Genomic DNA, 13,651 nt, shown 5'->3' with positions numbered 1-13,651 from the left:
TGTTGTGCAGGTTTTAGTGGGTAAAGAGGCAGAGTTACATATACTTACACAGTTGTATTCAGGTATGATCTGAAATATTTATTTATGAGTTTCTCTTTTCCTTTAATTTGAGAGCAATCATGTCTGAATAAACAAGAAAAAAAAAAATCAAATAATGACATTGCTTCTACCATTATTTTGTAGTGCAACAAATAATGTCACCAGTGATTTGATTATTTAAAAACTTGGTTATCTGCAGGTCTTGAAAAATCTTGAAAAACACTGATTTCAGTTCCCTTGAAAAAGAGACAAATACTTTGTCATATTAAGCATACTTAATTACTTAACTACAAATAACTGAACAACAGACACAGCTCTATCTCTGTGTTTGCTTCTGCCCCAGCTGGCTCTCCCACAGGAGCATGGTGGCTGCTGTCCCCCTCCTCCTCTCCTACAGCTCTCTCTTCCTGATCTTCACTGGAAATTGAAATAAATAAATTGGATAGTTAATCACACTGGTTGGGCTGTTTAGCTTTCCCAAGTGTGTTTTCAAGTTACACTGTTTTGCTAATACCTCTGTTCTAGACTAACCTCAGGTAGGGCCTTTAACTCTTTGAAAATATTTGTCAATGTTCATGTGGATGGAAGTGGCAAGCATTCAGTGTCAGAGATAAAGAATTAACATTAATGTTATGTACAGCATGCTAGCCTCCACAGCCCAGCTGTATTATAATGCTGTCTTCTCCGCAGGGAGAATCAATCCCTCCTGCCCATGAGTGTACATTGATGGGCAAAGAGAGGCTGAGCCAATCTATGAAATAAGATTTTACCCATTTGAAATAGTTGTGTGGCCACAATTAAATCAGTGTATGGGAAACATTGAGCTCTGTGACAAGGCAATTTTTAAGACACCAAATGTCAAATTATCAAACATCAAAATGTCAATCTAGCTTCATGGAAAGACATTACCCTTGTTTTATTTTAGGCCTCTAATTATGGTTGTTTGTCAAAAGTGTTTTTACAGAAAAATGTATCCCCTCTTGCTATAGAATGCATTCCCAGTGTCAGGGCAGCTCTACACCACCCACCTCCTGTCACTGGAGGCTCTACTCACAGTGATCAACAGCACTGAAGCGTACTGCCAGGCCAAAGTACTCAACAGCACTGCTCAACAAGACCAGTCAGAAACTCTGCTGGCAGAGGGAGAAGGTTCAGCCAAAAGTGGAGCAGAGACTACAGCTGGTAAACACACACCTACACATATCTGACTCTGATTTCGGGGACAATTGACTGTATAATACTAATAAAATCTTTTTTTAAATTTAAATATATATTAATTAACAACACAAATGTCAGACACCAGTAGCTTCAGTGCAAAAATGTCATCATTGGCCTTGATAGTTGTTTTTTAATGTAACATATTTTCCTTCTGTTTTCAGATCTTAATAGACTGGGCAGTACCAATAGTATGAGTCCTCCACAAGCTGAGAACGTACCAGTATGTCCACCAACCAGTGGACATCTGATGGCAGAGAAGATGAAACTGGGTCAACAGGATCAAGGAGACAGTGATGCCGGTGAGACTTTGTCTTTTTGTCATTGGATGGAAACTGTAAGTTGAAACTGATATAAATTTTCCATTTTTTATCCAGTTGAGAAGAGAGGCCCGAAGAAGCCTCAGCGTTTCTCATCATATTTACCTGACTCCCAGGAATTAATGGAAATTAGAACAAAGAAAAAAGTGAGTGGTATTGATTTCTTTAGATTAGCTGTAATATTACACATCCACAGCCGGTTATAAAACCTACTACTACACCTTCAAACTGCTTTTCTTGTCATGCGCCCAGTTGCTGATCACAGGCACAGAGCAGTTTAACCAGAAGCCCAAGAAGGGAATCCAGTTCCTGCAGGAGAAAGGCCTCCTCAGTAACCCCATGGACAACAACCAGGTGGCCCAGTGGCTCAGAGAAAACCCCCGACTGGACAAAAAGATGATTGGCGAATACATCAGCGATCGCAAGAACATGGAGCTTCTGGACAGCTTTGTGAAGTAAGCTGCTCTCACATATGCACTGCAACCCTGAGCTTTTCTAGACATTACTTGAAGCAGCTGCATGTGAACACAAATGTCTGAAGCAGTGAAACAGACATTAAATGGACTTTACCCTGCCAGCTCCCTAGTATACAGTCTTAAGTATCTACAGTATTGAGCGAATGTGTAAATAGAGCAGGTCATTGTCTCAGAATTCACAGCAAACAAGTGGGTGTGTTGATGGTGATTCTATCAGCCACCCCTCATCTAAACTATACAGAGTATTTCCTGTAGGTGAGAACGTGGCTCACATAGACAGTCTCCTGTTATGTGCTGCATGTGTGAACAAGCAAATTCATATGTGAAAATGGCTGTAAGGTGAAACTCCAGGGCATGTCCTGCATTTGCTGTTCATGTGAAAGTTACTTTACAATCTGGTCTTAAAGGGGTGCAGAGGTTTTGGTTCCCATGATGCATTGACATGTTTAGTGTAATAACTAAATAATAATAATAATAATAAATAATAATAATAATAACTAAAGTGTAAAAAAAAGAAATTGTTTTAATAATGTGAATCTTTTTTCCAGCACATTCACCTTCCAGGGGCTGCGCATTGATGAAGCCCTGCGGCTCTACCTGGAGGCTTTTAGACTACCTGGAGAGGCTCCTGTTATCCAGAGACTCCTGGAAACCTTCACAGACAACTGGCACGTAAGGCACATTTCCTCTGCTTGTTAAAACGTTTTAACAGTTCTTTATCACTTATCAGCATCATTTTGACATTCAGATTAATACAGAAAATCCAGAGATGTGGGTTGACTGTTCTACACTCACTGAGCACTTCATTAGGAACAGCTCTTCACCCACTTATTCATGCAATTATCAAAAAAAAACTGGAAGGAGGAATTTTGCAAACACATCAGGTTCCCATATGAAAGAATGGACTTTCGTTTGACTGGCATACCTCATATAGTGGATGGGGCCTTTATTTAGCTCAACTGCAGAAAAATCTGACCTTCAGTTGAGACAGGCCTTTACTTTTAATCCCCTCTGTTTGATAAGTATAATTTGTCATATTTTGGTACAAATCTTTGTGTGGATTGCTCCCATTTGCCCTGTTAAAGTTTCTGCATTATGCTGTAAATACAAACTCAACTTCATTTTTTAACAGGATTTTTACTGTGAAACATCTGTAGGCACAGAATATGCAACAACTGGATGCTTTAAAGGACAACAAAAGACAAGTGGATACACACACTTTTTGAGTATTCCAAAAGAACTAAGTCTTGAAAGCATGTTAGGCAAGATTATAGCTTGATTTATATTGTTGAATTTATTAAATAAAAGCTGTAGAAATGTGCATTATGCTTGACTGGCATTCACACTATATGACAGACACCAGGAGTTTATCCACCTTTGCTTTTTTTAAGCAGTACTCTGGTACTGACTTTTATTTGTTCATCTCAATCATGCCCCCGGCCATTAGTGGAGACGGTATATACACAGAGCTATGTGGAAACAAGGCATTAAAAGCTGAGACTTGGCACTGTAATGTAGTGTCCATTATTTTATTTCAAATTGATGGTGCCGAAGCAGAACCTGGAGTTCAAATACCTGTCTGGACTTTACTTGTGGTTTCCAAAACAATGACTTCTTTGTTCCACTTCTACAAACCTGTGACTTGTAAAACAATGACTGGGTTCTGCCTGCTGTATACGCCATCTCTTATAGCACAACTGAAATTCATGTCTGTTAATTCAGACCTGGGGCCTTCATTACACACACACACACACACACACACACACACACACACACTGCCATTTCCATTCAGCAAAGCCACCCTGGCCCAAAAGCTCTTTTCCATCATTTGATAATTCCAGCTGTTGTAAAGGTGGTGAATATATAAATCAAATAGTGACATATGATTAACCCTCCAGAGTATAGTAGTAGGATGACATAAGTGTTATCACAGACACACATCCACAAAGATGGACAAGGGACAAACTCCACAGGGGAGAACATCTGACTTCTCAAAATAGCTGGAGGCGCCGTGTGACCTGGAAACTATTCATAGTAAAGGCCTTTTCGTAGGCGGACCACATACACACAAACAGTAGCCTTGAAAGAGTTGATGAGTAATTTTAAGCAGTGACACTGGAAATGAGATTTCCACTCTATGGGGTCACTGTAATATCAGCAGGATACAAAGTTAGCTGTTGTGGAACATAAAGTAAACAGTATTCAGTTCGAAACAAATGGCTTTAAACCTCAGATGATGTACTATTCATTGTGTGCGTTATATTGTGTGCGTGTGTGTGTGTGTGTGTGTGTGTGTGTGTGTGTGTGTGTGTGTGTTCGTAGAAAGTCAACGGCTCTCCCTTCATGACCAATGATGCAGGCTTTGCCTTGGCCTACGCTGTTATCATGCTGAACACTGACCAGCACAACCACAACGTCCGCAAGCAGAATATTCCCATGACTGTGGAGGTGAGCAATACACGTGAATACACACACACACACACACACACCATGTCCTGTGTATGGTGGAGTTTTGTGTTGTATTTAAGACTCCGACCGGTAGTTGGCAGCAGGCTTCGACCATTTGACTCTCCCCCTCCTTCCACTCCTCTCACTAGACGAAGAGATCTCGCGAGAGTACAGTCCTCCCGCGCCTGCAGAGCACATTAAAATATTGCATTCTACAAATTCACAATTATGCAGGTTGGACATGTGTACTGATAAACTTTTGGCTTTTCACTTGCTAAGATTTCATTGCACTTACTTACGGTGACTACGAGCGTAGTTCACATGAACTCGGGTAATCTTCAGGTTATTTGTTTCACGTCTCCACTCTGCCGTGAGGCGCCATGTTTGCGCGAGTATGTTTTTGTGCGCAGTGGTAGCACACAGAGCAGTGGCAGAGAGAGTCTGCGGACTAGATGCAGAGTGAGGGGGAAATATGCGTTTTTTAAAAAACTGATCCGCAGAGATCTCTTTTCAAAATTAAACAGACCAGATTAAAATGCTAAAACGTTAGAAATCTGTGTTTCTCCGACAGACACAGGACGTTAGGAGGGAAAGAGTAGCGGCTGGAAATGCTTTAATGTCCGGCACTAGGGGAAAACCCTGTGTCGCGGCTACTTGCAGACATGACCCACGTACAGTGCTTTGCTCACAGTCTGAATCTCAGCACTCAAATTGCCAACATGCTACAACCATTTCCAGACGCAGCAACGTAGCTTGCCACCAGCTAAAGCACAAACAAATTTCCAACTGTTCTGAGTCTAAAGGCATAAAAATAAACAAAAAAAATTGTTTATGCATATAACATGGTACATTCTTTATACAATGAGAGTTTTTTTCTAAAAGTAGACTATTTTGAAATTTTTTTTGCAATATACCATCTTCCCAATATATCTTATCGTCACATGCCTTCGGGGATATGTATCGTATTGCCAGATTTTTGCCAATACACAGCCCTGCTGGCAAGTTATGTGTTTGTTAGGTTGATAGAGGAGTGGTTAAGGTCCAATCTCAATAAACTGAGATGGCAAAATAAGTAACGTTCTGAATCACCGAAGTGTTGGCCTGTGTGCTAATGCAGTCCCACCCAAATGGTAATATAAGGCTCTGTGTTGGCAACAGAGCCTGCCCCCTGTGACATCAACACCCCCCTCCTTCTTTGCTGCCTGTATTTCTGGACAACAGGTAGACCCCCCCCCCCCTCTGAAACTGGCTAGACATTGGACAGCCTTGCAATTTGGCATGTCAAAATTCTGGTTGAAGCTATTTTCAGTCTGACTCTTCCATTAAACTGCCAACAATGAGAATTACCGAGTGCTCACAGTTATGAAGTACTAAACTCCAGCTGAATGCTATTGCTGATAATCATAATTGCTGTATTGAGTTTGATGTGTGCACCACTGTGTGTATTTATGAATGACTGGTTTAACAGGCAAAATTGAGATTGATCCAAGATTGATGAAAAACGAAGTCCAAGAGTGGCATTTATTTTTTCCACTGATATGGTCTGTGAGGATATTTAACCATTGATTGATGTTTACAGTTTGTTTGTTTTCCGATTTATCAGGATGACGTGTCTGGATGACGATAGCTATGGCAGCCAGTGTACGTTTTGTTTATTTTGGTGGAAGGTCAACTGAGGACAAATTGCCAAGTATGCATAATGACGGGGGAGATGCACATAAGGTCGACACATCCCTCAAAACAAAACACAGATAATTGTTCACTCAAAACCTACTGCTCTGTTCTTCTAGTACCTACACGCTCTGACATCCTCAACACTGGCTCTGCTGCTAAATTCTGTGATGCTTTTAATTCCATTATATCTCCTTTCAATCCAGATGCTCTGTTAACTTTGGTTAACAGTCAATTCCTACCCATCCTCGACCAAAGTGCTCCATTTAAAACTAGGAAACAGAATTTCTGAACAAACAAAAAGGTTTAGGAAAAAGTCATCCCATCTCAACTGATATCTTTAATGAACAATATCAGTGTTTTTAGCAGTTTCCGGTCTGGTTTCAGAGCATGTCACAATGTTTTTGACTATTTTTACACTGACGATACCCATTATACACGTCTTTAAACCAACAAATCGTTGCAGCCAAGCAAATCCCTCATCTTGCCTCTGATATTAAATCACGGATGTCCCTTATTTTTCTTAAATTTAACAATCATAAGTAATTTTTTTGGTCCCCCTAACTCCATCAGCTATGTTAGAAGTAACCATGGTGCTCTGTCAAATGCTGGCTGCAAGGAATCTAGGCATAATCTTTGACACTAACCTCTGTTTTGATAGCCAAGTCAAAAATGTAATTTAGTCTTGTTTCCTCCAGCTCAGGACAATATCTAAAATGAGGTTTTTTTTATCAACTGCCCATCTATGAAAAGTTGCACATGCTTTTATCTATTCTCAGCCCAATAATTGTTAACACACTTTACTCAGGCATCAGCCAAGGCTCCCTCCTCTGTCTACAGCTGGTACAGAATCCTGCTGCAGGACCACATCACCCCTGTACTTGCCTCTTTACACTGGGTCGCTGTTAGATTTCGTATTGATCTTAAAATTTTATTGCTCACCTTTAACCTGTTAAGCCCTAAGGATGCTTGGGGGTATGCTTCCTAAACAGACATACCCAAAATAGTTCAAGAGTAGCTCAACAACTATGAGGTCCAATTGCAAGAGCTTGGTCACTATGGATAGGTAAGACCTCAGAGAATTTATTCCATTCCATATCAGTAACATTGTGACTGTTTCTATAGCTGAGTCAATTGTGATAAATAAAGGAAAAACTTAATTTTTTTTCCTCTCCTAGAATCTATTTAAAATTAGACAATGGATAATACCATGATAACAATGGTCCCATGCACTTGGATGCCACTGATTTTATTCAGCAACTTCACGATTACAACTGTAACAATGTGGGTAGGAATACCACAAAGCACACAAATTCTACAAAGGATTTAGTAGGGATGGGGCCAGGTGGACTCTCCATTTGGACACTTGGAGATAGCTAAGGTACCCAAAGTGTGCCAAAGGGGTTTTTTTACCTCTTGAGAGGAAATCTGGCTACAAAATACTAATGATTTCCACTACAGTAGGCAGTGTACACACAATACAACCCTTAGCCACTTCATTTACCCTGTGCATCATCAGATTCTACCATTGTGTGTAAAAAACTAAATTGTATAATTTGGTCTCCACTTTGCCACTGAATCTCTTCTAGGGCATTTAAAATGCTTTATTATGTTTATTCTACATCGTAGACATTGTAAAAGTGAAAAATAAACATAAAACATACTATATACAAGGTTCAAAATACAATAAAGGTTGAATCGGCCATGTATCACGCCTAAAATCCCAATCTGTTATGAAAGTCTCTTGTCCTTACGCACTGGGGTAGTATCACGAGGATGCAAGTCTCATAGGAGTGTGACATACCATTTGAAACCTCATGAGATGTAGAAAACGATAGCACTTTGTGTTTAAACTGCATTACCTCCAAACGTGTGCTAGAGATGACAACAAAAGGCTGTGTATGAAATTCAGGCTTGGGGCTCAGTCTATCCAGGCCCCCATCTCGGCTGACTTGACTGGAAAATCGCATGGATAGACTCAAAATGACCACAAAAGGGTAAGGAAACAAAACCGCTTTGGGATTTGATGGAACAATTAGTCATAAACCCAAAATGTGCCATGTGGACTGTAAAATGAGAAGTTTGGCCCCGTGTTTGCTTTGGGGCTGACATGAGCTGGTTACCTCAGTCTACGCTATGCTTGTCATGCTATGCTTATCAACGGCAAGAGTATCTCCTGTAGCTTCATACGACACCCAGCATGGTTGGATGGAGCGAGCAGGTTACATGTACCGTCTACGTTGATAGGGGTCTTATTTTGAAACAGAAATATGGAAATTATTTCCAAACAAATGTTCTTTGGACTAAATACACTTGGACTATTTTTTTGGTAGCGTTAACGCCTTGTCTTTTAGGAGCATTAAAAAAAAAAGAGACCACCACCGCAATCTATCAACTTTAAACAGGCAATTATGTATCACACCGTTCTGCCTAACCCAGTACCTGGTCCGTTGGGCTTAAGTGGTTAAGGCCTTAAATGCTCTTGCTCGTGAATACCTCTCTGATTTATCAACTTGGCATGTGCAATGATAAAACAATTATGGTTGTTGTAAAAGAAAAACGAAAGGATTGTCCAACGTAAAGAGTCAAATGGTTTAGATGATGAGAATTATTTATCTTCCATCCTTCTCTGTGGAAGACTCTCTTGTTTGTAGCTCATTTTCCTTTTACACACATGCACACACATACATACTCACGCGCATGTCATTTCAGTTTTACAGTCTTTACAGAAACAGTATCCTGGTTATTCTCCATACTTTCTGTGGAATTCCTTACTACGGAAAAAGTACCACACTGAAAACCTTTAAGTGCAGACATTTGCATTTTCCAATGTAACCGTGACAGCAGCATGAATTATATTCCATTCATCTCCATTGAATTTTGTTGTGGTTCAGTTTTCAGAGGTGTGAAAATGTGGTACAAATAAACAGAACTATCTGCTCGTGTTCAGGGGGAGTGAGAAGTGTGTGTGTGCACATGTCTGTCGTTTTTTTGCCATTGACAGATAAAAGCTGAACAATTCTATGTGCCTTTGTTCTACAAAACTAGCATGAAGGTACAAACTCACTCAAAATATTTAGTTTGAATTTTAAATAACTGCACTAGAAATATTTCTGGTATGAGAGAGAGGCATTACCATACTCTGTTTTCCAATGGTACTTGCCAAGGCATCATAATGACTTTGTTACTCCTGTTTTATGTAGTTATGTCCAGCAGGACTATTTCCTGGTGCCTTTGTGTTTGTGCCTTTGTGTAACAAATGTAATTCTGCAAAGGAAAAAAAACGCACTGTATTCACACGTATTTTTTCTGGGACATGCCTCCATTTGTGTCTGATAGTATGACATTCCCCTGTGAGTTCTAGAATTCACACTGGTGCAGCTTGATGGCTCAGAAAGCCCACAGCCAACAGCTGTAGCCAGTGGTGGTCTGAACTCATCCCAAACAGGCGACGACAGGACTGTGGAGGGGGTGGGGTCTCTCTCTGTCTCTCCTCTCATCTACCGTCTCTGTTTTTTTCTGTCTGTGATTGACAGGGGATGAAGACTAAACAGAGTCTCTGGGGCAGCTTGTGAACAGATTGTGGGTCAGCCACTCTCACTGACAAACAATAGCAAGCACTTGCTTTGTCTTTCTCTCTGTCTCACTCTCTGACATGTACAAATCATTTGTGGAATTTTACTTGTTGAGTCATACCTCATCATATAGCCAGGGCAGTATGTTGTTTAAATTATCGCTACACATTTCCAAAGGGCTGTTTGCAGTTAGGTGAGAAAAAGCTTGCTCCAGGCAGACAGGCTGACAAGGCAGAGGCTTCCACTCAGTGGTTTAGAGGGGTCCAATAAAAGTGGTTCCAATTATTTCAGTTGATTAACAGCTTGAAATGCATATTATTCGCCTCAGCATGTATTGGCAGTGGGGTTATTTTTGAAATGCAGGATGTTACAATGAGATGACAGGTAAGGGCAGTGGTGTAATGTTCCATTTGTCTATAAAACAGTTGACAGCCTGTGTGTTGGTTATCTGCTCTGCCTGTCTGTCTCTGCCTATATCTTTTTCTCTGTGCGTTCCTGCAGGAAGCTCCTGTTTTCCTCTTCATAGCTGCCTGTGGGACAAATCAAGGAATAAAACTGAGCCTTGGGGCTGTCACTCATCACTGAGTGGTTATGTTTATTTACAGGAAGCTCTTGGCTCTAATCCCTGTTTTCCTAAAGCTTAAGCCTAAAGAGTATTAAGTGACACATAACAAGTGTGTTTCCACCTGAGGCCCTTTTAATTGTTGATTTGATGTTCAGTTAGAAGCACTGAATGATAGAGGCTTGGCTATCTGACTTAAACTCCATGTTGAGATTGACTGACGTGTTGTTGGTGGAGACAATGTAAATGCAAATGTCTATTTCTCTCCCAGAAGCTCACAAGTTGTTTAAAGTTTCTGCCAGGACACAAGAGTTGATTATTCCACTAAATCCAGTGTTTTTCTCTAAACAGCAATTCAAGAAAAATCTGAAAGGAGTAAATGGAAACAAAGACTTTGATCAGGACATGTTGGAAGACATCTACAATGCTATCAAGTAAGCTGCTGTTATACCACAACACTCACTGACTGATAAAGCTGAGAAATAATACCTGTGGAACATCATCGTCCCTCCTCCTTTTATCTACATATGAGATGAGCTCAAACAATTATCACAACACAATAGACTACAGAAACAAAAAACATCCAAACACATATACAGTACATAGCTCAACATCTACATGCAGACACACCCACTAGTGTACGTATTAACAACAACAACAACAAATAATCAATGCAAAAACCTAGACACTGCTCATACCAGTGACTCTGTTGGCCTGGATGCCAAGTGAGGTATTACAGTGGATGTCAATTAATTGTCGTACTTTTTCTTCCAAGTAAAAATGCAAGATCACTGTAAACAGGATATCTGCAGATCTTCAAGTAATGAACCATTAGAGGGTATTAAAAACATTTTGTGTTGTCAGTGATTTTAAAACGGTCTCAGTGACAGGTACGTAGGATCCAAAACTCTTCACAACTTTTCATCCAAGGACTGAAACATTGTCTTTCAGGTGATGAACAGTGTGCAAGTTTTCTTTTCAGGTAATGTTAGTTATAAAATGTTTTTGCAGGACATCGCACTCACTGTGAAATACAAGTGGGATTGTTTTGACAGTAGGTTGGTGTATAGGAGGCTGTTCAGTCTCAGTCAGCACCATCAGATTTGAAGTAAACACTGTTACAACTGCCAATTACAAGTGTTGCAAGTGTTCATTTTAACAACAATATAAATGAACTTCAAATAATAAATAATGTTTTTATTAGTTCATCCATCCATCCATTTCCTCCCACTTTTCTGAGTCCTGGTCACATTAATTGATTAATTATAATAAAATGTATCACTAGATATAATTTTCATATACTGAAGTTCTGACAAAAATTGGATACAAATATCAATGAATTAATGTTTAAATAATTATAGATGTCTAAGGTGACCTTATTAGGATGTTTGTTTTGTCCAAAACTGACAGACATTCAATTTATAACGATTTTAAAAAAGCAGTAAATCTAAAGGTGGCAAAGGTGAAAAGATTAAATTCATTGGCAAACATAAATGAGCTGATGTTTTCTCCTCTATAGGAATGAAGAGATTGTGATGCCAGATGAGCAGACAGGTTTAGTGAAGGAGAACTACGTCTGGAGTGTGTTGCTACACCGGGGTGCCACACCTGAGGGTGTTTTCCTCCACCTGCCCCCCGGCAGCTATGACCATGAATTGTTCACCATGACCTGGGGTCCGACCATCGCTGCTCTCTCCTATGTCTTTGACAAGAGCCTGGATGACAGCATCATCCAGAAGGCCATCACTGGCTTCAGGTAAACAAGTTTCAGAGAGTCAGCAGCAAAGGCGGTGGGAGAGAGAGCTACTTTGAATGAGGATTTGAAACTACAGCCACACACTGTAAAACAAACCTCACATGTCCTCCACAAGCTGTCGGTCCAACCTTTATTGGTCAGGAACAAAATGTCCCCAGTCACTGGAGTAAGTAGTTGAAAAGTTTTTGTCAGTCACAGGCCGCTGTGGCTCATCTTTCATCCCACAACTTCTGGTTTGCTGTTTGTGCTGTTGGCCAGCATCATTTCTAAATGACTGCCCAATCATTTAACTGACAAATGCTGTACTCCACTTCCATCACACTTTGCCTGGACCTGATTAGACGAACACAGCACTCCCTCGGCTGCCATTGGTCCCTGCTTCTAATTTTTTAAAATGGAAAAACACTTTATGGCTGCACTGGAAATATTGTTACATTTCTTCTCAAGTATCCACACAAAACTATCACTGCCATAGAAATGTTTTAACAACTGCAGGAATTTCTAAAGGGGTAGAGTTGTCATGATTTAAACCACTCCCCCTAGTTTGCTAACTGATTCACATCCTGAGATTTGGTAAAATGGAATGAAATCCATCTTTCTACAGTTCATTCAGAAAGTCTTCAGACCCCTTCAATTTTTCTGCGTTATGTTGCAGTTTTATTTGAAACAAAAAAAAAAAAAAAAAACTTTTTCCTCATCAGTCTTCTCTCATTCCCCCATAATAACAAAGTGAAAACTGAATTTTAGATGTTTTTACAAATGTATTTAAAAGTATTCAGACACTTGAAGTTAGCTCAGGTTCCTCCATTTCTCTTGATCATCTCTGAAATGTTTTGAAGTGTTGAGTGAAAATACATTTTTTTTTTAAATTTCATAATTTTGACAAAATGTAAAAAAAAAACGGAAATGGTCTGAAGACTTTCTGAATGCTCTGTATATTCAACAGTAGACCAGGCCTTTACAGGTGAAACCCTTAAGAAGGCAGGATGCTTTTAGGTGTTGGTGAGGTTTTAAGATGTATAGTTATATGTGTTTCTTTCTTTGCAGGAAATGTGCAATGATAGCGGCTCACTATGGTTTCAGTGATGTTTTCGACAATTTGATCATCTCCCTCTGCAAGTTTACCACTCTGAGCAATGAGGTGAGTTTTTTCAGAAAAGCACAGCAGTCTAATTTGCTCCAACTTGTTTTACTAATGTAGAGTGTGGAGATCAAATTTTTGTCTGCTATTAAAGCTGATATTTTTCAGACCTGAACATATTGCAGACAGAATTCTGTCCTCAATGCTGAGAGTCACATTGGTAATCATACCTTACTGGCCAAGTTAGAATTAGAATTAATTAATTTTATTGTAATTTGAGCTGATATTTTTCAAATCTGGTAATAGTGGCATCGTCCTCTGATATAGTGGATATGTTGTCTTTAATTTTATTTGGTTTATTCTAGAATTTATTTAGATGAGCCTTGAAAAAGCAAGATATAATAAGAAATATGATTCCTTTCTCTTATTGAGTGAGTGGAGCTCAAACAATTACCACACGTGAATTGTGTATGTGGATGCCAAGTGATGTATTATAGTGGATATTCAG

General features: G+C 39.7%; 1 protein-coding gene across 1 annotated transcript in view; it reads left to right on the top strand.

The window, feature by feature from the left end:
• gbf1 (golgi brefeldin A resistant guanine nucleotide exchange factor 1) overlaps window positions 1-13,651 on the top strand; it is a 106,881-nt gene that overhangs the window by 65,571 nt on the left and 27,659 nt on the right. The window contains 9 exon segments of the mRNA XM_087169682.1: window positions 1,029-1,221; window positions 1,419-1,556; window positions 1,632-1,720; window positions 1,827-2,029; window positions 2,599-2,722; window positions 4,373-4,498; window positions 10,658-10,740; window positions 11,826-12,062; window positions 13,110-13,203. Of these exon segments, the coding sequence (XP_087025808.1) occupies window positions 1,029-1,221; window positions 1,419-1,556; window positions 1,632-1,720; window positions 1,827-2,029; window positions 2,599-2,722; window positions 4,373-4,498; window positions 10,658-10,740; window positions 11,826-12,062; window positions 13,110-13,203 (1,287 nt within the window).

The sequence above is a fragment of the Seriola lalandi genome, unplaced genomic scaffold, assembly GCF_002814215.2.
Source record: "Seriola lalandi dorsalis isolate HSWRI2012SDOR001 ecotype SW California unplaced genomic scaffold, Sedor1 jcf7180002054907, whole genome shotgun sequence".
NCBI lineage: Eukaryota > Metazoa > Chordata > Actinopteri > Carangiformes > Carangidae > Seriola > Seriola lalandi.
This window is presented reverse-complemented; position numbering and strand designations above follow the sequence as displayed.